Below are 24,190 nucleotides of genomic sequence, written 5' to 3' on the forward strand. Positions count from 1 at the left end.
ATGAAAGTTGGATACATAAGGAGAGGGGAGAGAGGAGAGGAGAGGAGAGGAGAGAGGAGAGGAGAGGAGAGGAGAGGAGAGGAGAGGAGAGGAGAGGAGAGGAGAGGAGAGGAGAGGAGAGGAGAGGAGAGGAGAGGAGAGGAGAGGAGAGGAGAGGAGAGGAGAGGAGAGGAGAGGAGAGGAGAGGAGAGGAGAGGAGAGGAGAGGAGAGGAGAGGAGAGGAGAGGAGAGGAGAGGAGAGGAGAGGAGAGGAGAGGAGAGGAGAGGAGAGGAGAGGAGAGGAGAGGAGAGGAGAGGAGAGGAGAGGAGAGGAGAGGAGAGGAGAGGAGAGGAGAGGAGAGGAGAGGAGAGGAGAGGAGAGGAGAGGAGGGGAGAGGAGAGGAGAGGAGGGGAGAGGAGGGGAGAGGAGGGGAGAGGAGGGGAGAGGAGGGGAGAGGAGGGGAGAGGAGGGGGAGGGGAGAGGAGGGGAGAGGAGGGGAGAGGAGGGGAGAGGAGGGAGAGGAGGGAGAGGAGGGGAGAGGAGGGGAGAGGAGGGGAGAGGAGGGAGAGGAGAGGAGGAGGGAGAGGAGGGGAGAGGAGGGAGAGGAGAGGAGAGGAGAGGAGAGGAGAGGAGAGGAGAGGAGAGGAGAGGAGAGGAGAGGAGAGGAGAGGAGAGGAGGAGGAGAGGAGGGTTGCCCAGGGAGGTGGTTGAGGCCCTGTCCTTGGAAATGTTCCAGGCCAGGCCAGGCCAGGCTGGATGAGGCTGTGGCCAGCCTGATCTAGGGTGGGGTGTCCTTGCCCATCGCAGTGGGGTTGGAACTAGATGATCCTTGTGGTCCCTTCCAACCCTGACTGCTATGATTCTATTCTAGCATCCCCTCAAAGAAATGTCCTCTTTTTACAGACAGCAAGTCTCACCTTGGTATATTCATCTTTGGCCTTGGTAAGCATCCGCAAGATATCCACTTCTTTGTTATTAGCAGAGTTCACAATCATGGGGGACACTCCAGTTCCTGTGCCCTGCTGGGCTTTGAACTGCTCCTGTTGAGTTAGGCTGAAATTGGAGGTGAGAGGAGAAGACAAAAACCAGATAAAACCACCCAAAAATTAAGCCCAGCTACTTTACCAAAACAAATCAAAACTCAACTACTTTTAACTCATCTCCCACCTTACATCAAAGCACATCCAAAAAAATCAGTCTCTCTTCAACTATCTTTATTAAGACATAATTTCACCAGGCTTGAAATCAATTTTTCTCCAGTCTTGAATACACACAAGGTCATGGACTAAAACTTCCATATCTCAGGCACAGTTTCTACATCCAGAAAGAGCAGGGAATTTATAGCCTGATTGAGTGCTGCTGGTGGTGGAGGATGGCAAACACACACACACACAAATCAGTCATTAGCTACTAGAAAATGACCAATTTCCTGCCCCAGCTGTTTTGCTATTATTGTTGTAGAATGCTGAGAATTCAAGCAGGCAGCCAATTGGCCAAGCTACAGGGAACTTTTTTATCTGCATCAAACACTGCTATTATAAACCACTCCACACGGCTTACAACTGCATGAAAGCCTCTGCAAACTAGTTTTTAGTGTAGTAAATGATCAGTTGGAGAGCACCTAATCAGCAGCAACTGAAATTTGAGCTAGTTGATTAAAATTAGCTGTCAAGAAAAAAAGATTGGTTTTCCTAGGGTTCATTTCTTAGTTCTGTGTGTTTGTTCCCAACAATGATTTCTCGGGTCACAGCTGACTCGGTTTAGAGCGGTAGGATACACAGCAAACCCAACAAAACAGAATCATAAGCTCACAGGATGTTAGGGGTTGGAAGGGACCCAAGGAGATCTTCCAATCCAAGCCCTCTGCCAGAGTAGGACCAGAGAATCTGGTGCAGGTCACACAGGAACACATCCAGACAGGGCTGGGAAGGCTCCAAAGAAGGAGACTCCACGAGCTCTCTGGGCAGCCTGTGCCAGGGCTCTGGGACCCTTACAGTCAAGAAGTTCTTCCTCATGTTGAGCTGAAACCTCCTGTGCTGTAGTTTCCATCCCTTGCCCCTTGTCCTATGCCAGGGCACAGTGAGCAGAGGCTGTCCCTGTCCCTTCCTTCTTGACTGACCCTCAACCCTCAGCTATTCATAGGCATTGCTCAGATCCCCTCTCAGCCTTCTGCTCTGCAGACTGAACAGCCCCAGGGCTCTCAGTCTCTCCTCATCAGGCAGTGCTGCAGTTCCTTCAGCATCCCTGTAGCCCTCCCTTGGATTTTCTCCAGCAGATCCCTGTCCCTCTTGAACTGGGGACCCCAGAATTGGATGCAATATTCCAGGTGGGGCCTCACTAGGGCAGAGTAGAGGGGGAGGAGAGCCCTCTTCGATCTGCTGGCCACACTCTTCTGAATGCACTCCAGGATCCCACTGGCTTGTGCTGGGCACATCACTGTGTCATGCAGAACTTGGTGCCCACCAAAAACCCTCTAAGCAAACCCCCACCATTGTCACTTTCTGTGTTTCACAATGCACTGTCACTGCAAACCAACCAGCAGCAGGTATGTAAGAGATGTGGAGGAAATAAAACTACTTTCCCACCCAGCATTTTGTTCCTGTCTCAAACACAGAGGCAGAAGAGTTTGCCATGGACTGAAATGTCTGAGGATGAGCTTCACTTGGACTTGTACTGTAGGGCACAGAAATGGCCTTTTCAGTATTTGGAACCTTTGGCAAGCAAAACTGATGTCACTTCCTCAGCATGCTGCTGGCTACAGAAGCTGTTAAGGCTGGGACAGATGATCTGAAAAGGAGAGATTCACAAGTCTGACAGTGCCTTTGCACTGCAGGCTGATAGGACCTGATGCTCTCAGCTTGACTGTATTCACCTCCTGTGGCTTTCCCCGTGGTAACAAGGAGCTGGCTCAATGTCATCCCCTCCTCCTGCCTCTTGTAAGAACTGTGACATGATGATATGTCCAACAGGCCAATGCTGTGTACCACAGGCAAGCCAAACATCCAACTTCCATCTGTTCCTATTGGGCCTCTTTACTGCACCTTCCATGCAGTAGCCCTAAAAAGTTTAGATTGCATGCCTTGATAAAATGGGTAAGATTTTGGCTCCTTCCTCCTCCAAAGAATGAAGAAAATCTGCAGAATCCAGACATAAGAAAGGGATTGTTCCAAAGGAGCCAATTATTAGGCCAAGCAGAAAGTAGAGCAGAAGAATAAGCCCTGTCCATCCTGGAGATGTGAAGGAAGGTGGTGACAGAGCTGGGCACAGAGGAACCAGATGAAGTTCAACAAGGACAAGTGCAGAGTTCTGCACCTGGGGAGCAATAATAAACTGCACCAGTACAGGCTGGGAGGTGATCTGCTGGAGAGCAGCCCTGTGGAGAGGGACCTGGGGGTCCTGCTGGAGAACATCCATGGCACAGCAATGTGCCCTTGTGGCCAAGAGGGCCAATGGGATCCTGGGGTGTATTAGGAGGAGTGTGTCCAGCAGGTCAAGGGAGGTTCTCCTCCCCCTCTACTCTGCCCTGCTGAGACCTCATCTTGACTACTGCCTTCAGTTTTGGGCTCCGCAGTTTCAGAGGGACAGGGATCTGCTGGAGAGGGTCCAGTGGAGGGCTATGAGGATGATGAGGGGACAGGAGGGCATGGCTGATGAGGAGAGGCTGAGGGACCTGGGGCTGTTTAGTCTGGAGAAGAGAAGACTGAGAGGGGATTTGATACATGTTTATAAGTATCTGAGGGCTGCCAGGAGTGGGGGGACAGGCTCTGCTCACTGCTCCCTGGGATAGGACAAGGAGCAATGGGTGTAAGCTGCAGCACAAGGGGTTCTGCCTCAACACAAGGGGGAACTTCTTTACTGTAAGGCTCATGGAGCACTGGCACAGGCTGCCCAGGATGGTCGTGGAGTCTCCTTCTCTGGAGCCTTTCAAGGCCTGTCTGGATGTGTTCCTCTGTGATCTGTGTTAGTATTGTCCTGCTCTGGCAGGAGGGTTGGACTTGATGATCTCCTTGGGTCCCTTCCAACCCCTAACATCCTCTGATCCTGTGAGCCTGGGACCATGAATAAACTACCCAAGATACTGCCAGAAACTAGAGCTGAGAATATAGCCCTGCTTGAAATGTTCATCTCTGATTTGACTGCTAAACTGTGTAACACATAAAAAGCAATATTACTGTGTACATAAAAGAAATCAATTCAAAGCTAATTAAAGTCTTGCCTTACATTTGAAGAAACAAAGGGAATTTCTGTGTACATTGCCAAGAAATGAGGCAGCAGGAGTTGAGGATGTAGATGTAGAATGGTGCAGAAACAGGATAAAATAATCAGGCTAAAACTGACAGAAATGGTCTTGTTCTTTATGCCAGCCTGCACTTAACACTGATGGAAAGGGGGAAAAAAAGGGTAACAGCAACACTAAAAAGGAAAATCTCCCCAAAGAGAACAACATATTAAAACCCCCAAAGAATACAATTCTTCCAAACAGATCTCTGAGTCATCAGCAACCAAATCAGAGGAACTATTAATACTCTGATGGAGCTGGAAAGCTACACAGCAAATGAACCAAAAAGAAATATTGGAATTCAGTAACTTCCTTTTTTTTTTCTGCTGAGAGGAAATAGAGGCAGGAAAACTTTACCTGCAACCAGGTATTGGCTTAGATCCCACCACTGAGTAATGCAGCATGCAGAAATACACACATCCAAGGAAGCACAAAAGTCTCATGTACCCAGCACTTACTTTTTCATCAGCTCTGCAATTCTTTGGCATTCTTCCTTATCATAAAACCAAATCCCATAGATGGACACTGTAAATGCACATCAAACACAGAGGATCAGCACCGTTTCAAACAGCAGATAGTTAAAAGGGATCTGGGAAGGAAGAGTTAAAGTTATTTCTGCCAGAAGTTTTTCCCCCTTCTACAAACACAGGAATGACATCTCAGATCCTCCAAAATACAGAGAGATCAAAGGCATATCTCAAGGGATGTAAATTACATGCTCTTCAATCTTCCATAAAGGTAGAGGTATTTGATCCTTTTCTTCACAACACCAAACCAGAGAGGGTTTGTTGTTCTTTTTTTTTTCTTTCAAACCTTTTCCTCTGGGTTTTTTTTGTGTTCTCAGTTCTCTCCATTAGATTCCAGTGGCTGATATACTGCAGCTGGTGTGGCATGCAAATGCAAGCCAGGAAGAAAGGGACCTGGGGGTACTGGGAGATAGGAGGATGAACATGAGCCAGCAGTGTGCCCAGGTGGCCAGGAGAGCCAATGGCATCCTGGGCTGGCTCAGGAACAGTGTGGCCAGCAGGACAAGGGAGGTTATTCTGCCCCTGGACTCAGCACTGCTCAGGCCACACCTTGAGAGCTGTGCCCAGTTCTGGGCTCCTCAATTCAAGAGAGAAGTTGCAGTGCTGGAAGGTGTCCACAGGAGGGCGACAAAGCTGGTGAGGGGCCTGGAGCACAGCCCTGTGAGGAGAGGCTGAGGGAGCTGGGGGTGTGCAGCCTGCAGAAGAGGAGGCTCAGGACAGACCTCATTGCTGTCTACAACTCCCTGAAGGGAGGCTGTAGCCAGGTGGGGTTGGTCTCTTCTGCCAGGCAAGCAGCAACAGAACAAGGGGACACAGTCTCAAGTTGTGGTGGGGGAGGTCTAGGCTGGATGTTAGGAGGAAGCTGTTGTCAGAGAGAGTGATTGGCATTGGAATGGGCTGCCCAGGGAGGTGGTGGAGTCACCATCCCTGGAGGTGTTGAAGCAAAGCCTGGATGAGGCACTTAGTGCCATGGTCTGGTTGACTGGCTAGGGCTGGGTGCTAGGTTGGACTGGATGAGCTTGGAGGTCTCTTCCAACCTGGCTGATTCTGTGATTCTTTGATTCTATGTTTTCTCACAGGGTGCTCACTACAGTACTATATTCTGCTATAACTTACATTTAAGGAAATAAAAATATTAATAATAGCAATAAAAATGTGTACTAATGGTAATGGTCTTGATTAATGCAGAACCCAACATGGATAAAACACTATGTGCACACCAATCCATAAGAGCCCAGAGCCAGCAGAACATAGGATGATTGCAACTTGCAGCTGTCTACCAAAGAACCTGGCAGACTCTCCACTGCTGAAAACTAACGACACATTCAAGGCAAAGCTCACTGTAAGCTTTCTACTAGCATGAAAACACTTAACATCTAATGAGGATTCAATCTAACCAGATTCCTTGTGGCCACCTTCCATCCCTATTCAGACTGTTTAACAAAAAGGCAATCCTGATTTAAGTGACATCTGCAGAGTGGTAATTGCACTAAAATGTTAACACTGAAAATGAATCACTAAACAACAGAGGCACAAAGCAAATTGTTCTTCTGCTGCACAAACCAGTAAACAGTAAGTCCCTTTTTGGCCCAGCTTCAGCTATAGAATCAGGGAGGGGAAAGTGGGTTTGGTAAAAAATAGTAAAAGAAAAAACAAATCAAAGATGAGTATCTTGGGTGGGTTCAGTCTGGATGTGAGGAGGAAGTTGTTGAGCATGAGAGTGGTGAGAGGCTGGAATGGATTGCTCAGGGAGGTGGTTGAGGCCCCATCCTTGGAGGTGTTTAAGGCCAGGCTGGATGAGGCTGTGGCCAGGCTGATCTAGGGTAGGGTGTCCCTGGGCATGCCCAGGAATTTGGAACTAGATGATCCTTGTGGTCCCTTCCAACCCTGACTGATTCTATGATCTTCTGCTAACAAAGTCAATCAGCTACCAGAAGCCCAGTAAGAAGCAGTACTTTTATACTGACAAGATGGTACCCATCTGTTTATCCACTTTCAGGAGTTTTAAAGTAATTTATTAAGAGAAATGACATTTAGTAATGAATTGATCACATCATAGAAAAGAAAAAAGCAGCAAAGTTATTCTGTTGTTAAGATTACACACAAGTAAGATAGAAGGCAGCTATCAAATCAACAAGATACAATTAATATCGGATAAGCTAAATAGATTACTGAAATCATATAACTGACATTATTAAATATGAAAGGATGTTAGTCATTAGAAACTTTAGAATCTGAAAAATCACAGAATCACAGAAAACATCTGGTCAAAAGAGACCTCCAAGCTCATCCAGTCAACCCAGCACTGAAGGGTCCCTAAGTGCCAGCTCCACAGGCTGCTGAAACACCTCCAGGGATGGAGACTCCAGCACTGCCCTGGGCAGAACATTCCAAGGGCTGAGAACCCTCTCTGGGAAGAAATATTTCCTAGCATCCAGCCTGAACCTGTCCTGCAGCAGCTTGGAACCATTTCCTCTGCTCCTGTCCCTTGCCACCAAGAACCAAGCACCAAGGCTGCCCCCTCCTCGCTCCAACCTCCCTACAGGCAGTTGTAGAGAGCAATGAACCCTCAGCCTCATCTTCTCCATCCTGCACACCTCCAGCTCCCTCAGCCCCTCCTAGTAGCCCAGGTGCTCCAGGCCCTTCTCCAGCCTCCTTGCCCTTCTCTGGACATGCTCCAGGCCCTTCTCCAGCCTCCTTGCCCTTCTCTGGACATGCTCCAGGCCCTTCTCCAGCCTCCTTGCCCTTCTCTAGACATGCTCCAGGCCCTTCTCCAGCCTCCTTGCCCTTCTCTAGACATGCTCCAGCCCCTCCATGTCCTTCCTGGAGTGAGTGGCTTAGAACAGAACACAACACTCGAGGTGTGGCCTCCCCAGTGCTGAGCACAGGGGGATGATCCCCTCCTGTCCCTGCTGGCCACAGTGTTTCTGCTCCCAGCCAGGATGCCATTGGCTTTCTTGGCTACCTGGGCACTACTGGCTCACATTTAATCGACTGTCAACCAGAACCCCCCAGGCCCCTCTCCCTGAGTCACAGGTTACCCATAAATCAAGACTAAAAGCTCTTTCTCAGCCTTGCTGCCCTACTCTGGACACCTTCCAGCACCTCAACACCTCTCTTGAATTAAGGAGCCCAGAACTGGACACAGTACACCACTGAAAGATGGCATCGTGAACAAAAGGATCACATCTGCAATGGAGTGGAAGAGCACAAAATTGATATGGAGCACAGTGTCCAGTTCTGGAACCCTTACTGCAAGGAATATCTGCAGGTGCTGAAACGTGTCCAGAGCAGGGGCATGAGGATTATCAGAGAGCTGCAGCTGCTCTGCTGCTAGGACAGGCTGAAAGAGTTGGGGCTGTGCAGTATGGAGAAGAGAAGGCTCCATGGAGACCTTATTGCAGTCTTCCAATATCTGAAAGGGGCTACAAGAAAGCAGAGGAGGGGATTTTTTATGAGGTCAGGTAGTGACAGGACTGGGGGGAGGTGAATCCAAGCTAGAGGAGATTGGTATTAGACATGAGGAAGAAGTTCTTCAACATGAGGTTGGTGAGAGACTGGCACAGGTTGCCCAGGGAAGTGGTGGAAGCCTCATGCCTGGAAGTTTGTAAGGCCAGGCTGGATGTGGCTCTGAGCAACCTGCTCTAGTGTGAGGTGTCCCTGCCCACGGCAGGGAGGTTGAAGCTGGATGAACTTTGAGGTCCCTTCCAGCCCTGACAATTCTGTGATTCTGTGAATAAAATAACTTAAGAAGCATGATCCCAAGAATAAAACATGACAGTTGAAGAACAATTTTACTTACTTACTGTTTCTTTACAACACCAGCAAGTGCAAAAACATTTGGAGTTACGGGGGAGTATCTAGTCAATAGTTCTGATAGCTCTGCATCATTTCTACCAAGCTTAAACACTGTGTGCAGTCTGTGGGGCAATAGCTTCAACATAAATGTGGTGTAGGAACACTGAAACCAAAACTTTGAAAGTGAAATGTCTGTTCAGAAGGCAAAAATCTGATAGCTGGAAGTTGCAGCTAGACAAATGAAGAGTAAAACAAATCATCCAAGAGGAATGCCTTACTTTTCAGCATGAATTATGGAACTTGATCAATTCTTCATGTTCATAATGCTTCAGATACTGATAGGCTAGAAATTGTCATCTGGTTGATAGCAACTGCCTGCTACTGCTGATAGGTAGTATTGAGTACTCTATCTGTAGCCAAAAAAATGGAAATTGTAAGGTGGAAGCTGTAGAATCTGCTCTGAATTTGTGATGTAGAATTTAAACAGTGTACTGCCTGAAATCCAGTCACTGAGCTGTATTAAAGCAGTGAAGGAGACTTGCCTGTGGAAGTTCACAGTATCACAGTATCACCAAGGTTGGAAGAGACCTCACAGATCATCAAGTCCAACCCTTTACCACAGAGCTCAAGGCCAGACCATGGCACCAAGTGCCACATCCAACCTTGCCTTGAAGTGCCCCAGGGACGGCGACTCCACCACCTCCCCAGGCAGCCCATTCCAGTGTCCAATGACTCTCTCAGTGAAGAACTTTCTCCTCACCTCGAGCCTAAATTTCCCCTGGTGTAGCTTGAGGCTGTGTCCTCTTGTTCTGGTGCTGGCCACCTGAGAGAAGAGAGCAACCTCCTCCTGGCTACAACCACCCCTCAGGTAGTTGTAGACAACAATAAGTTCTATATTCTACTCTGCAGCACAGGGTGAGAGGACTGCAGCAAAGAATGCAAGATATAAAATCCCCTGCAGCTAAGGCAGCTGCATGCTATGTGGGCAAGCTGGGTTCCATCTCTGACACTGCCCTGGAGATATTATGCAATGACACAGAAGCTGTGAAATGTCAGCTTAAGTGGCTGTCACTGACTGGACTGTCAATGCTTCATTGCCCAGTGCTTGATGTGAGCTCCTAGGCATGGGTGTGAGATCTGAGTGCATGACCTGCAAAAACACCAGCTACTTATAGTCACAACCAAAGTCTGTAAGAAATGGTTTTGAACATAGTAATGATAAATACACTGGGGAAAAAAAACAGACCTTAGTAATTTAAAGTCAGATAGATTGCACTTAATTGATCTCTGTAATTGCAACTATTCTGTCCTTGGATCCTAATGCATAACATGGGAAGAGTAACACTCTTCTGCCAGGCAAGCAGCAACAGAACAAGGGGACACAGTCTCAAGTTGTGCTGGGGGAGGTCTAGGCTGGATGTTAGGAGGAAGTTCTCCACAGAAAGAGTGGTTGGCACTGGAATGGACTGCCCAGGGATGTGGTGTTAAATCATCATAGAATCAACCAGGTTGGAAGAGAACTCCAAAATCATGCAGTTATCACCCAGCCCTGTCCAATCAGCTAGACCATGACAGACACTGTTCTTTCATTTAAAGGTTGACAAAACTCCTGATCCACTTAACTTGGGAACTCACAAGACAGAGAAGAAAAAAGATGGCTTGGTAATTTCACTATTTCAAATGTTTAAGATATTATGTATTGGGCTGGCTTGAGGCTAACTGGAATATTTTAATGAGAGAAATTAGATGATAGGCTGTGAAAAGGAAACAGTGGTGATGTTTGCTTCACTCAGAGGCTTGCTGAGATGTATAAAAGCAAGAACACAAACATAGATAACACAGTGTGTGCATGTGTCTCTGTCTCTCAGAGTCTGTGCTTCTCCCTGGCCTTGTTGTGTGTAACTAATCCTTCTGCTTTTACACCCCCACCCCTTTCCAATCCTCCAAACTCACCTTGCACGTAAGGCAAACTCTGGGATAAGGTAGAGGGGTGGAAAGAAGGTGGGAGGGTGGTTGGGAGCCTCTTCTGGGGACTCTGGTTTCTCGAAGGGCTGTTGTGTTTGTGTATTACCTTTGTCTATTTCTGTCTATACCTCTATAGATTGTAACTATCTGCTTGTATATTGTGCTAAGCTGTAAATATAAAGCTGCATTCCTTAACTCTCAAACCTTCAAAGCCTCAAGTTGTGCTGGGGGAAGTATAGGCTGGATGTTAGGAGGAAGTTCTTCACAGAGAGAGTGATTGGCATTGGAATGGGCTGCCCAGGGAGATGGTGGAGGCACCATCCCTGGAGGTCTTCAAGAAAAGACTCAATGAGGCACTTGGTGCCATGGTCTGGTTGACTGGATAGGGCTGGGTGCTAGGTTGGACTGGATGAGCTTGGAGGTCTCTTCCAACCTGGTTGATTCCATGATTCACATGTATGAACAAGCAGGAAAAAAAGCTGCTTATTAAAAGACTCCTGGATCAGAGACATCTCCATGCAAACTAAGGAATACACAGGGAGAGTGACCAATCCAATCCACTGGAGGAGGGAACTGCTCAAGCAACCTTGGGAACAAAAAATCCCACCCCAAAATGCTAAGAAAATATCCAATGCTAAGAAAATAATCCAATACCAAGAAAATATCCCATACTAAGAAAATACCCAACAGCAAAAACCCCAACAACACTCAAAACTCCTTCCAAATTCCTTTCACCAGAAGCAGGCGGTTTGAGAGTGGGCAATGATTTGCAACGCTCCTGAAGTCAAGAATAAGTTCCTCACTGCCATCTGTTCAATTGTGCCTGGAGCTATGCCTTAAAAATCAACAGAAGAAACAATTATTTCTTAATAGGATGGACTCTAAAATATCACTGCCATCCTCTAGCAGCCACGCTGGTTGGGTGAGCAATCTGCAGGCATTCAGACAGAGCCAGCAAATATTCACAGCATCACAGCACTGACCTGGTTGGAAAAGACCTCCAGGATCATCCAGTCCAACCTGTCACCTAACCCTTCTAATTAACTAACCCATGGCACTAAGTGCCTCATCCAGCCTCCTCCTAAACACCTTCAGGGATGAGGACTCCACCACCTCCCCGGGCAGCCCATTCCAATGCCAATCTCTCTTTCCATGTAGAACTTCTTCCTAACATCCAGAACCTGCCCTGGCACAGCTTGAGGATGTGTCCTCTTGTTCTGCCACTGGGTGCCTGGCAGAAGAGACCAACACCAGTTGGCTACAACTTCCCTTCAGGGAGTTGTAGAGAGCAATGAGGTCTGCTCTGAGCCTGCTCTTCTCCAGGCTGCACACCCCCAGCTCCCTCAGCCGCTACTCATGAGGCTGTGTTCCAGGCCCCTCACCAGCCTTGGTGCCCTTCTCTGGACAAGTTTAAGCACCTAAAACCATGAACCATCTCCTCAAGGTCAAAATACCTCTGATTGTGTAAATTATTAATCATAGAATGGCTTAGGTTGGAAGGGACTTCAGAGATCACAGGATGTCAGGGGTTGGAAGGGACCCAAAGAGATCATCCAGTCCAAACCCCTGCCAGAGCAGGACCACACAGTCCAGCTCAGGTCACACAGGAACACATCCAGACAGGCCTTGAAAGGCTCCAGAGAAGGAGACTCCACAGCCTCTCTGGGCAGCCTGTGCCAGTGCTCTGGGACCCTTCCAGTCAAAAAGTTCCCCCTTGTGTTGAGGAGGAACCTCCTGTGCTGCAACTTACACCCATTGCTCCTTGTCCTATCCCAGGGAGCAGTGAGCAGAGCCTGTCCCCCCCCTCCTGACCTCCAGCCCTCAGGTGTTTATAGACATTTGTTAGATCCCCTCTCAGCCTTTTCTCCAGACTAAGCAGCCCCAGGTCCTTCAGCCTCTCCTCATCAGGCAGTGCTCCAGTTCCCTCATCATCCTCATAGCCCTCTGCTGGCCCTTCTCCAGTAGATCCCTGTCCCTCTTCAACTGGGAAGCCCAAAACTGAACACAGTACTCAAGGTCATTCACTCCAACCTCCTCAGCAGAGGCAGGGACATCTCTCAATCAGATTAGGCTGCTCAAAGCCTCATCCAACCTGGACTAAAACACTCCCAGGGAAGAGGCATCCACAACTCACTCTAATTGCATGAGGCAGCAAGTGGGCAAATTGGAGATGGTGGATTGTTCACTAAATCACATCTGAGGCCCTGATGTGATAGCCTGACACCAGGCTGACTTTTAATCAAAAGCTTTCTGAGCTGCTTAATGAAAAAAAAACCAACATCAACTCTGTAGCAGATAGAAGCAAAGTAGCACACTGTAAGGCCTCTGAAACAGCCACAAAGCTAAAGTTACAGTAGTGCCCTAGGAAGCTTTAAAGCCCATTGATCCATTTATTTACATAAAGCTCAGCAGACATTAGAGTCCATCAGCAGGTGACACTCCTGGGCCACAACAACCCCATGGGAAGCTGCAGACCTGGGGATGAGTGGTTGGAAAGCTGCAACTCAGAGAGGGACCTGAGGGTTCTGGTTGACAGTGGATTAAATATGAGCCAGCAGTGCCCAGGTGGCCAAGAAAGCCAATGGCATCCTGGCTGGGAGCAGAAACACTGTGGCCAGCAGGGACAGGAGGGGATCATCCCTCTGTGCTCAGCACTGGGGAGGCCACACCTCGAGTGTTGTGTTCAGTTCTGGGCTCCTCGCTCCAGGAAGGACATGGAGGGGCTGGAGCATGTCTAGAGAAGGGCAAGGAGGCTGGAGAAGGGCCTGGGGCATGTCCAGAGAAGGGCAAGGAGGCTGGAGAAGGGCCTGGGGCATGTCCAGAGAAGGGCAAGGATGCTGGAGAAGGTCCTGGAGCATGTCCAGAGAAGGGCAAGGAGGCTGGAGAAGGGCCTGGAGCACCTGGGCTACGAGGAGGGGCTGAGGGAGCAGGGGGTGTGCAAGCTGGAGAAGAGGAGGCTGAGGGCAGAGCTCATTGCTGTCTGCAGCTGCCTGAATGGAGGTTGGAGCAAGGAGGGAGCAGCCTCTGCTGCTTGGTGGCAAGGGACAGGAGCAGAGGAAATGGTTCCAAGCTGCAGCAGGGCAGGTTCAGGCTGGATGCTAATATTTATTCCCAGAGAGGGTTCTCAGCCCTTGGAATGTTCTGCCCAGGGCAGTGCTGGAGTCCCCATCCCTGGAGGTGTTTCAGCAGCCTGTGGAGCTGGTGCTTAGGGACATGGTTTAGTGTTGGCCCTGCAGTGCTGGGTGGAAGGCTGGACTGGATGAGCTTGGAGGTCTCTTCCAATCAGATGTGTTGTGTGATTCTGATTCTGTTCCTTACCTTTTGGAAATGCACCCAAAAGTAAAATGAATTTCAAGACTTCCTTTAAAATCATACTCTGGTGACAAGAAATGTCTGGTCACAACACAGGAACAGCACCTACCTTGTGACCCATCTGGCTCAGTGCATTTATGTTTTTTTTCCCTTTCCAGTCACATTCCCTGCATTTTTGGTTCCAAATCATGTTTCAATCACGATGATGCATGAGATGGAAGTGAAGGCAGAAAGTCTGTAGATGTCAACCTATCAATCCCTTAAATAACAAGTTGTTCTTAATAGATTCTTTATTGTTCTCATATAAAGTTGTTCCCACAAAACAAATGGTTCTCATTACTATTTCACAATAGACTTCTGAAATGCCCACATCAGACTGGAGCTCCACTGCCTTTTGTCATGGAAATTATTCATCAGTCAGTTCTCAAGGAGCGTAAAAGCTACGTGAGGATGGGTTAGGATAAACAACTGGTGGGTGAAAGTGCTGTATCCTTTTTGATATAGGAAAAATAAGTCTGCAGCAAGGCTGAAATCTCAATCAAAATATCCTGAGTCAACAAAAGCTTCCTTCCTATGAATGGCTCAGTAGAAAACAAACCTAACTCCTCAACACCTGAAACTGCTGCTTGTACATCTTTGTTGATGATCTGGATGAGGGGATTGAGTCCAGCATCAGTAAGTTTGAAGATGACACCAAGCTAGGAGCAGCTGTGGAGCTGTTGGAGGGTAGGAGAGCCCTGCAGAGGGACCTGGACAGGCTGGATGGGTGGGCAGAGGCTAATGGGATGAGATTGAACAAGGCCAAGTGCAGGGTTCTGCACTCTGGCCACAATAACCCCAAGCAGCACTACAGGCTGGGGACTGAGTGGCTGAGAGCAGCCAGGCAGAGAGGGAGCTGGGGGTACTGGGAGATAGGAGGCTGAACATGAGTCAGCAGTGTGCCCAGGTGGCCAGGAGAGCCAATGGCATCCTGGGCTGGCTCAGGAGCAGTGTGGCCAGCAGGACAAGGGAGGTTATTCTGCCCCTGGACTCAGCACTGCTCAGGCTACATCTTGAGTGCTGTGTCCCATTCTGGGACCCTCAATTCAAGAGAGATGTTGAGGTGCTGGAAGGTGTCCAGAGAAGGGCAACAAAGCTGGTGAGGGGCCTGGAGCACAAACCCTATGAGGAGAGGCTGAGGGAGCTGGGGGTGTGCAGCCTGCAGAAGAGGAGGCTCAGGGCAGAGCTCATTGCTGGCTACAACTCAGTTTTACTGTTATCAGTCTGACAAACTGTAGCTCCTGGGATCACAGGGTGTTAGGAGTTGGAAGTGACCTCTGGAGATCTTCTGGTCCAACCCCCATGCCAAAGCAGGACCCTGGAATCTAGCTCATGGCACACAGGAACAGATCCAGATGGGGCTGGAAAGGCTCTAGAGAAGGAAACTCCACAACCTCTCTGGGCAGCCTGTGCCAGGGCTCTGGACCCTTACAGTAACTCTCACAAAGTTATGAGTAACTTCAAAGAGAGCTCCATGAGGAAAATAAGCAACCTTAACTATAGATGATGTTTCTAATTCTGACTGTTGTGATCTCATCTCTAATTTCTTCCTTGCATACCTTCAGATCTTAAGTAATGGAAATACATTTGCAGATCTGGCCTAAGCTCTTAACCTGCAACAGCACAAGTCTTAAGTAGCTTATGTAATATATACTTGTTCCTGCAGCAAGTAATACCTAAGAAACATCTAAAGATTAGCAGAATTAAAGCAAATCTGTATTTTTCCATTTGGATACTCTGCACATTCCATCAGTTCAGAGGCAGGTAATGTCTTCATCTTTCCTGTATTATTTTAACTTCCAACATGGTTAGATGAAGAATCACAGAATTGTCAGGGCTGGAAAGGACCTCAAAATTCATCCAGTTCCAACCCTCTTGCCATGGGCAGGGACATCTCACACTAGGGCAGGTTGCACAGAGCCACATCTAGCCTGGCCTTAAAAACTTCCAGGCATGAGGCTTCCAACACCTCCCTGAGCAACCTGTGCCAGACTCTCACCACCCTCATGCTGAACAACTTCTTCCTCATGTCTAACCTAAATCTCCACTCCTCTACCTTGGATCCATCCTTCCCTGTCCTCTCACTACCTGAAATCCTAAAAAGTCTCCCCCCAGCTTTCTCATAGCCCCTTTCAGATACTGCAAGGCCACAATAAGGATACCTCAGAGCCTTCTCTTCTCCAGACTGCACAGCCCCAACTCTCTCAGCCTGTCCTCACAGTAGAGCAGCTCCAGCCCTCTGCTCATCCTCGTGGCCCTTCTCTGGACACATTCCAGCACCTCCAGATCTTTCCTGTACCAGGAGCTCCAGAACTGGGCACAGTGCTCCAGGTGGGATCTCACCAGATTGGTGCAGAGGGGCAGAATCCCCAACCTCACTCTGGTGCCCACACTTCTCTTGATGCAGCCCAGGATCTGGGTGGCTTTCTGGGTTTGAAGTGTGCACTGGCAGGTCCTGTTGAGCTTCTCATCTACCAGTACCCCAAAGTTCTTTTCTTCAGGGCTGCTCTCGAGCCAGTCCCTGCCAGGCCTATATAATTAATAATTAAACAATCCCCATCAAAACAAAGCTAAAAGCAACTCTTCTTCCCCAAACCTCAAATGTTTGCCTTCTATTTAGAGCATATCTTATGTATTTTCTCATATTGACTTGCCAGAGTCTGCTAATGTGTTATATTCAACACATGCAAAAGTTCTGTAAGAGTCTATTGACATTTCTTCTCCTCGTTAGCTGTTAAACTGCCTTCAGTAACATCTGCTTATCTGCAGAGCTGCCTTTGCAAATTTTGGAGCACTGGAGTGATGGGAGACAATTCCAAAGGGCAGAAAGTACATCTTGAGTCCTGTGTCCAGTTCTGGGCCCCTCAATTCAAGAGAGATGTTGAGGTGCTGGAAGGTGTCCAGAGGAGGGTGACAAAGCTGGTGAGGGGCCTGGAGCACAGCCCTGTGAGGAGAGGCTGAGGGAGCTGGGGGTGTGCAGCCTGCAGAAGAGGAGGCTCAGGGCTGACCTCATTGCTGTCTGCAGCTACCTGAAGGGAGGCTGTAGCCAGGTGGGGTTGGGCTCTTCTGCCAGGCAAGCAGCAACAGAACAAGCAGACACAGCCTCAAGTTGTGCCAGGGGAGGTCTAGGCTGGATGTTAGGAGGAAGTTGTTGGCAGAGATTGGCATTGGAATGGGCTGCCCAGGGAGGTGGTGGAGTCACTGTACCTGGAGGTGTTGAAGCAAAGCCTGGATGAGGCACTTAGTGCCATGGTCTGGTTGATTGGCTAGGGCTGGGTGCTAGGTTGGACTGGCTGAGCTTGGAGGTCTCTTCCAACCTGGCTGATTCTATGAAATAGTTATTTATTGCTCAACATGCAGAAATCTGAATCTAAATACAAAGACAAGTAAATTTAACCATAAGTTAACCATTGGACTGGATGATCTTGGAGATCTCTTCCAACCTGCTTGATTCTCTGATTCTTACACACAAGACATCACGTGGGTACACACACAGAGGGAGAAACAGAATGTACTCCTGCTATCAAGTTTGCCACCAAGAAAATGTAATTTAAACAGTAAGCATTTCCTTATTTTAAACCTGTAATCCAACAGGAAAAAAACACATACATCAAATTCATCTGACATTAGCAGCTAGGTATTTCATAACAGCAGCACTGCCTGCTGCCCTGCTCTTTTGTATATAGAGATACACATCCAAATCTGGAATTTTGCATTGGGTGATTTTCATTACAGCAATTGTATTATTTTCACACAGAAAGGAAGAGTGCATATCTCATTTTGCTTCAGATGTCAGCAGGATTTTACTAGCTCATGCATAATCCTGCAGGAATAAAATGTATCTGTAATCATCCTCTGCTTCCTCCATCTCTCCCCTTCTTCCTCCATCTCTCCCCTCTTTCAGTATTTAACTCTCTCAGTGCAACCTGCAACTGTGGTTTCTGTTGGGCAGAGATTGTACAAAATATTCCTGTGAGATGAAAACAACAACAAAAAGCAGGAAGGCAGCACAGGGAGGTATAGGATACCCCACAAAGAAATCCAACCTTGTTTCTCTCCTTTGCAAATGGTTATGAAATTTCAAGAAGCTCCTTATTAACAGATGCTGCACACTCCTGTGCTCTATGGTGTTAAGCAAATTAACACTGAAATTTGACAGACAGGCAGACAGAAGAGAATGGGTGAAGCTTAAACTGAAAGTCCCTATCCTGTTTAAGACACTAACCAGCAGTAGATGATCCACAGGATGAATCTTCCTAGTCCCTTTATGTTGACTTCTGACCTAAAGCATGTGTCTTACATAACTTCTTCCCCCCTCCTCTCCCCCCCCTTTGAGCTACAGCACCTCTGATTGGTTTTATTCATATAAATAGTATCTCTGCTATGCAAAGGGATTACTAAAACAGGCTCCAAAAGACCCAGGAGTATGCATGGCCAAAATGATGAAGCTAGCAGGCAAAACTCGGGTCTTTCTGAGAGCCTGATTTTAAGCAATGCATTATGATGTAAAGACTACCTGGTTTATCAAATCCTAAAGAAGGAAAAAGCAACAACTGGGCTCCAAATGGCTGCAGCCATGAAAGCACAGCAGCCTGCAAGTATTATGCCCAATGCTGTTCCTAGTTTGTGTGCCAGCTAAGAGGAAAAAAGCAACGCTGCCTTTGCAGCCTTAGTGGAATTCCACTGGAGCAGTTGCACCATGTTTCTGTATAGAACACATTCCTTGTCCTTTAAAGGGTATGCTCTCTCCTACTTGACAAGGGTTGCTTGCTTTTTATCCTCCTGTAATTGAAAAGCATTGTTTACAGCCGATTTAAGGCTCGTTTTGAGGAAGAGGGAGCTGCTGAGGCACTGAAGCTCTTGGATGAAATCAATAGGAGAGAGAAGCGAGCAGGCTGTATATGTGCCATGGGATACACTTGCTCACAGATTCATCTTCCCTGTTTTGAGAGAAGGGTACAAATACTTCGTTCTATATACACACACGTATTAAAAGGCTGTGAGTGAGCAAGCTCACATTCCAGGAGAAGTTTTCTGTCTGTGTCAGAAGCAAAGTCCACCCCCTGCTAGCCAAACCTATTTTTTTCCAGAGCCAGAGGGATATTATCAGAGGAGCCAGTGCTGATATACAGAAACCAGAGAGTGTCATGGCTCAGTGAGGTGATGAGCTGACGGGTGGATGGCGCCCATTATCTTCACTTCTCAATCCAAGTTTTCCTGAAAAACCACAGGGGGAGGAGGAGGCTCTGACTGAGCACAAGGCACAGAGGACAACAAAAGGATTAGGAGCGAAGGGCAAGGCAAGGAAGGATAATGGAAGAGATACTGCAGAGGTTTCAAAGCGCTAGAAAATAGACCAAGTTGTCACTACTTTAAAGCCTCGTTCTGTTTTTTTAACTTCTGTGCCAAGCTATTCCATGAAGTAATTGTGAAGTGAGAAACAACTGACCAAAAGACTCTGACCTTTAGTGTGTAGAGAACACATCCTCAGGTTCAGCTGTTTCAGTGCTCCTTGGAATCTGAAAATGTTTCAAGCCTTTGTTCGACAAGCCTACCACCCGCTGCCCAGCCACCAGCCAGGGGAACCTGAGACCAAGTATAAGGGGAAGCTGGTGCATGAAACTCAGCTTAACTGCTTCTACATCAAACCTGGAGGTAAGACACCACCTGGTTGCCTGCACGCGAACTGTACTGGTATCTATCTGCTGTTTCAATGGGACAGTCTGTGCAATGGATACACTACGCTAAGGGTTGGGGATAAGGTGCTGTGATGCTCTGTACGGGTGATCGTATTACCACGGGATTGAGCTGACTCTGGTTAATTCTCCAATCTGTGGAGATGCACAGATGGATAGATGGACAGCTGCTCTTGGGAATATACCATCTTCTGAGCAGCTAATGAATGTTGCTTTCCTGCTAACGCTTTGGCAGGAGAGGGGAAAAAAACCTATGTGAAAAAGCATGCATTAGGGAGCAAGAAAGAAATGGTGCCTTTTGCAGGCTAAGAAGTGGAAAACATACAGGAGTTTGGACTGTTGGCTTTTGCAGACTAAGAGGCTAAGAAGTGGAAAACATACAGGAGTTTGGACTGTTGGCTTTTGCAGACTAAGAGGCTAAGAAGTGGAAAACATACAGGAGTTTGGACTGTTGGCTTTTGCAGACTAAGAGGATAAGAAGTGGAAAACATACAGGAGTTTGGACTGTTGGCTTTTGTAGACTAAGAGGATAAGAAGTTGAAAACATACAGGAGTTTGGACTGTTGGCTTTTGCAGACTAACAGGCTAAGAAGTTGAAAACATACAGGAGTTTGGACTGTTGGCTTTTGTAGCCTAAGAGGCTAGGAAGTTGAAAACATACAGGAGTTTGGAGTGTTGGCTTTTGTAGACTATGAGGCTAAGAAGTTGAAAACATACAGAAGTTTGGACTGTTGGCTTTTGCAGCCTAAGAGGATAAGAAGTTTTAAACATACAGGAGTTTTGAGTGTTGGCTTTTGTAGCCTAAGAGGCTAAGAAGTTGAAAACATACAGGAGTTTGGACTGTTGGCTTTTGCAGGCTAAGAGGCTAAGAAGTGGAAAACATACAGGAGTTTGGACTGTTGGCTTTTGTAGCCTAAGAGGCTAAGAAGTTGAAAACATACAGGAGTTTGGACTGTTGGCTTTTGTAGCCTAAGAGGCTAAGAAGCTGAAAACACACAGGAGTTTGGAATATTAAATGCCTGTGTGCACATGTGAGGAGACTAATCCAAAAAGAAGGTTATACAACAGATTTCCACACAGCTAACTCCAACATTTTCATTGGCAGCAGGAATGCGTAGGCATTCGCGTACAGATTTACACCCATCTCTTCCTATCAACCCGTTTGTGCTCTCCAAGGAGAGGTGTATGAAGTAGAGAGCACACAGGTAGTCACATGAAAATAATCTCTTTAGAAAGAGAAATGATCTGTTCCAACTTGAACTCTTCAGCTTTCCTGCATTATATGCCTATCTTATCTTGCAAAGCTGCCCGGAATTCCCAGCACTGGCAGTACCCTCTCAGCAGTAATATGTTGCTTATATGCAGATACCCATAAATGGGAAACAAACACTGTGTCTAGCAGAGATACTCAGCACTATTCTCCTTCCATTCCACACAGAAACTGCAGGAGCCTTGATAGGTACTTTTAATTCTACCCCATGTACTTTTCATACAGACTCATTTGTCCAGACAGGGATACAGTTCCGACCATCAGAAAACTACATAGCTTTGTTATCTTAGCCCCTCGGCCTGTTCCTTTTCACATGACAGAGTTTCTCTGGCTTTCAGATTGGGCTCTGCCTTCCCATGTAACTAAAAACCTAAATTAAGATTACTGCACTTCTCCACCTTACATTTTTTGGTTGCCATCTTCATCACACAACAGAAAGACATCATCAGAGCCGAAATGGGGCCACGCTCATCACAACTGCGATTGCAAAAAGCCACTTTCCAAATGCAAAGTGTTCTAAATCATTTGTTTTACTTGGTTCAACTAGTACCAAACACTCACCTTGGGGTAGGACAGGTGAAGGAGAAACAACAAAATCATCCTTTTAGGAAAATCTGAACAGAAATAGAAACTGGGCTCCCCCCAGTCCAAAAGAGACAGAGACCTGATGGAAAGAATCCAGCGGAGAGCCACGAGGGTGATTGGGGGTGCTTGAGCATCTCCCCTAGGGAAACAGACTGAGAGTTCTGGGGCTGTCTGGAGAAGAGAAGGCTGAGAGGGGATCTAATAGATGTATACAGATATGTATACAGAGTCCAAGGGGATGGCATTCAATAGCTCCAAGTGCCAGGTGCTGCACTTTGGCCACAACAACCCCATGCAGAGATACAGGCTGGGGTCAGAGTGGCTGGAGAGCAGCCAGACAGAAAGGGATCTGGGGGTGCTGATTGATACCCGCCTGAACATGAGCCAGCAGTGTGCCCAGGTGGCCAAGAGAGCCAGTGGCATCCTGGCCTGCATCAGGAATGGTGTGGCCAGCAGGAGCAGGGAGGTCATTCTGCCCCTGTACTCTGCACTGGTTAGACCTCACCTTGAGAACTGTGTTCAGTTCTGGGCCCCTCAATTTAAGAAGGTCATTGAGATGCTTGAGCGTGTCCAGAGAAGGGCGACGAGGCTGGGGAGAGGCCTTGAGCACAGCCCTACGAGGAGAGGCTGAGGGAGCTGGGATTGGTTAGCCTGGAGAAGAGGAGGCTCAGGGCAGACCTTATTGCTGTCTACAACTACCTGAGGGGTGGTTGTGGCCAGGAGGAGGTTGCTCTCTTCTCTCAGGTGGCCAGCACCAGAACAAGAGGACACAGCCTCAGGCTACACCAGGGGAGATTTAGGCTGGAGGTGAGGAGAAAGTTCTTCCCTGAGAGAGTCATTGGACACTGGAATGGGCTGCCCGGGGAGGTGGTGGAGTCGCCGTCCCTGGAGCTGTTCAAGGCAGGACTGGACATGGCACTTGGTGCCATGGTCTGGCCTTGAGCTCTGTGGTAAAGGGTTGGACTTGATGATCTGTGAGGTCTCTTCCAACTCTGATGATACTGTGATACTGTGATATCTGAGGGGTGGGTGTCAAGTGGAGGGGGCCAATGTCTTTTTGCTGGTCAGCAGCAATAAGACAAGGAGCAACGGATACAAACTGGAACAGAGAAGGTTTCACCTCAACATGAAGAGAAACTGCTTCATAGTGAGGGTGATGGAGCCCTGGAACAGGCTGCCCAGAGAGGTTGTGGATCTCCATCTCTGGAGACTTTTAAAACCTGCCTGGATACATTTCTGTGCAAACTACCCTGGGTGATCCTGCCTTGGCAGAGGGTTGGACTGGATGATCTGTGCAGGTCCTTTCCAACCTCTAAAGTTCTGTGATTCAGTGAAATATCTGTGCTAAATTGGGTCGGGTGACAAGCAAAATGATTTTGCACAGCAAAACTTAATACCTTAATCTTAAGACCTCAACAGCTGACATGCACAATTTCCACCAAAAACATATATAAAGAGTTGGGAAAAGAAGAATTTAGAAGGTTCAGACTGGATGTGAGGAGGAAGTTTTTTCACCATGAGAGTGGTGAGAGCCTGGAATGGCTCAGGAAGGTGGTTGAGGCCTCATGTCTGGAGGTGTTTAAGGCCAGGCTGGCTGAGGCTGTGGGCAGCCTGATCTAGGGTAGGGCACAGAGAGTCTGCCCTACATGGAAGGTGGGGTTGGAGATTGGAGATGGTTAGAAAGCAGAAGGATTAGTTACAGAGAAGAAGCCCAGGCACCCACTGTGACAGACACACATCCACCAGCTTACTTATATTTGTATTCTTGTTTTTATACATCTCAGCAAGCCTATGAGTGAAGCTCTGGCCAGGCTGATCTAGGGTAAGGTGTCCCTGCCCATGGCAGGTGGTTGGAACTAGATAATCCTTGTGGTCCCTTCCAACCCTGACTGATTCTATGATTCTATCAAATGACCAGAGGAAATTCTGTTCTTTGACACTTTCCCTGTGTGTTTTTTTTAACCCTGCCCCTTTCCCTGTGTTAAAAATCATTGTCTGCTCCCACAGGCTCACACTGAGCTCAGACACAGATTTCAAACCCAGGTATATTGAGCTGTATGCTCTAGAACAGGCAGGACAATTAGCAGCAAGAGCAGAACTCCCAATCCTACAAATCACCCACCCTGAGCCAGCACTGCTGCATCTCCCTCCAACACCCAACTGTGAAACAGTGTTTAGTGATGCCACTGAGTTCAATATTTTTATATCATCTCACAGGTGAGCATTAAAGATTTTTAGGCAGCCTTGAAAACTAGAGAGGGATAGAAAACATGAACATTTAAAACACAAATGGATGTACTTTATGGTTTGATTACTAAAAGGCAAATAAATATCTCTGTTATTAGAGGCATTTCAGTATTTTCCCTGACATTCTGAAGCAATTTTTACCACTTTCTAAGCATGTTAAAATTATTAGCAGCTGGAGTAGAAGCCATGAGCTTGACTAGGGGGACTTGAGCACCTCCCCTAGGAAGAGAGACTGAGAGCCCTGAGGCTATTTAGTCTTGAGAAGACTGAGAGGGGATTTGATCAAATAGTTATTTATTGGTCAACATGCAGAAGTCTGAATCTAAATACAAACACAAGTAAATTTAACCACCAAACACTGGCTTCATTCTCACATAAAAACAAATTTCAGAAGAAAGAAGAGATTTAAAATATTAAATTGCAGAATACGTGACACAGTCTCAAGTTGTGGCAGGGGAGGTCTAGGCTGGATGTTAGGAGGAAGTTGTTGGC

The 24,190-nt window shown here is 47.5% G+C and overlaps 1 protein-coding gene across 2 annotated transcripts in view; it reads right to left on the reverse strand.

Annotated features, from left to right (window-relative positions):
* DCP1B (decapping mRNA 1B) overlaps positions 1-24,190 on the reverse strand; it is a 71,658-nt gene that overhangs the window by 34,012 nt on the left and 13,456 nt on the right. For both annotated transcript variants that reach the window (XM_064155721.1, XM_064155722.1), the window contains exons 4-5: positions 4,718-4,784; positions 898-1,033 (exon numbers count right to left, since the gene is read on the reverse strand). In XM_064155721.1, the coding sequence (XP_064011791.1) occupies positions 898-1,033; positions 4,718-4,784 (203 nt within the window). The remainder of the gene's footprint in view (positions 1-897; positions 1,034-4,717; positions 4,785-24,190) is intronic.

This window comes from Pogoniulus pusillus, chromosome 15 (assembly GCF_015220805.1).
Source record: "Pogoniulus pusillus isolate bPogPus1 chromosome 15, bPogPus1.pri, whole genome shotgun sequence".
Classification (NCBI taxonomy): domain Eukaryota; kingdom Metazoa; phylum Chordata; class Aves; order Piciformes; family Lybiidae; genus Pogoniulus; species Pogoniulus pusillus.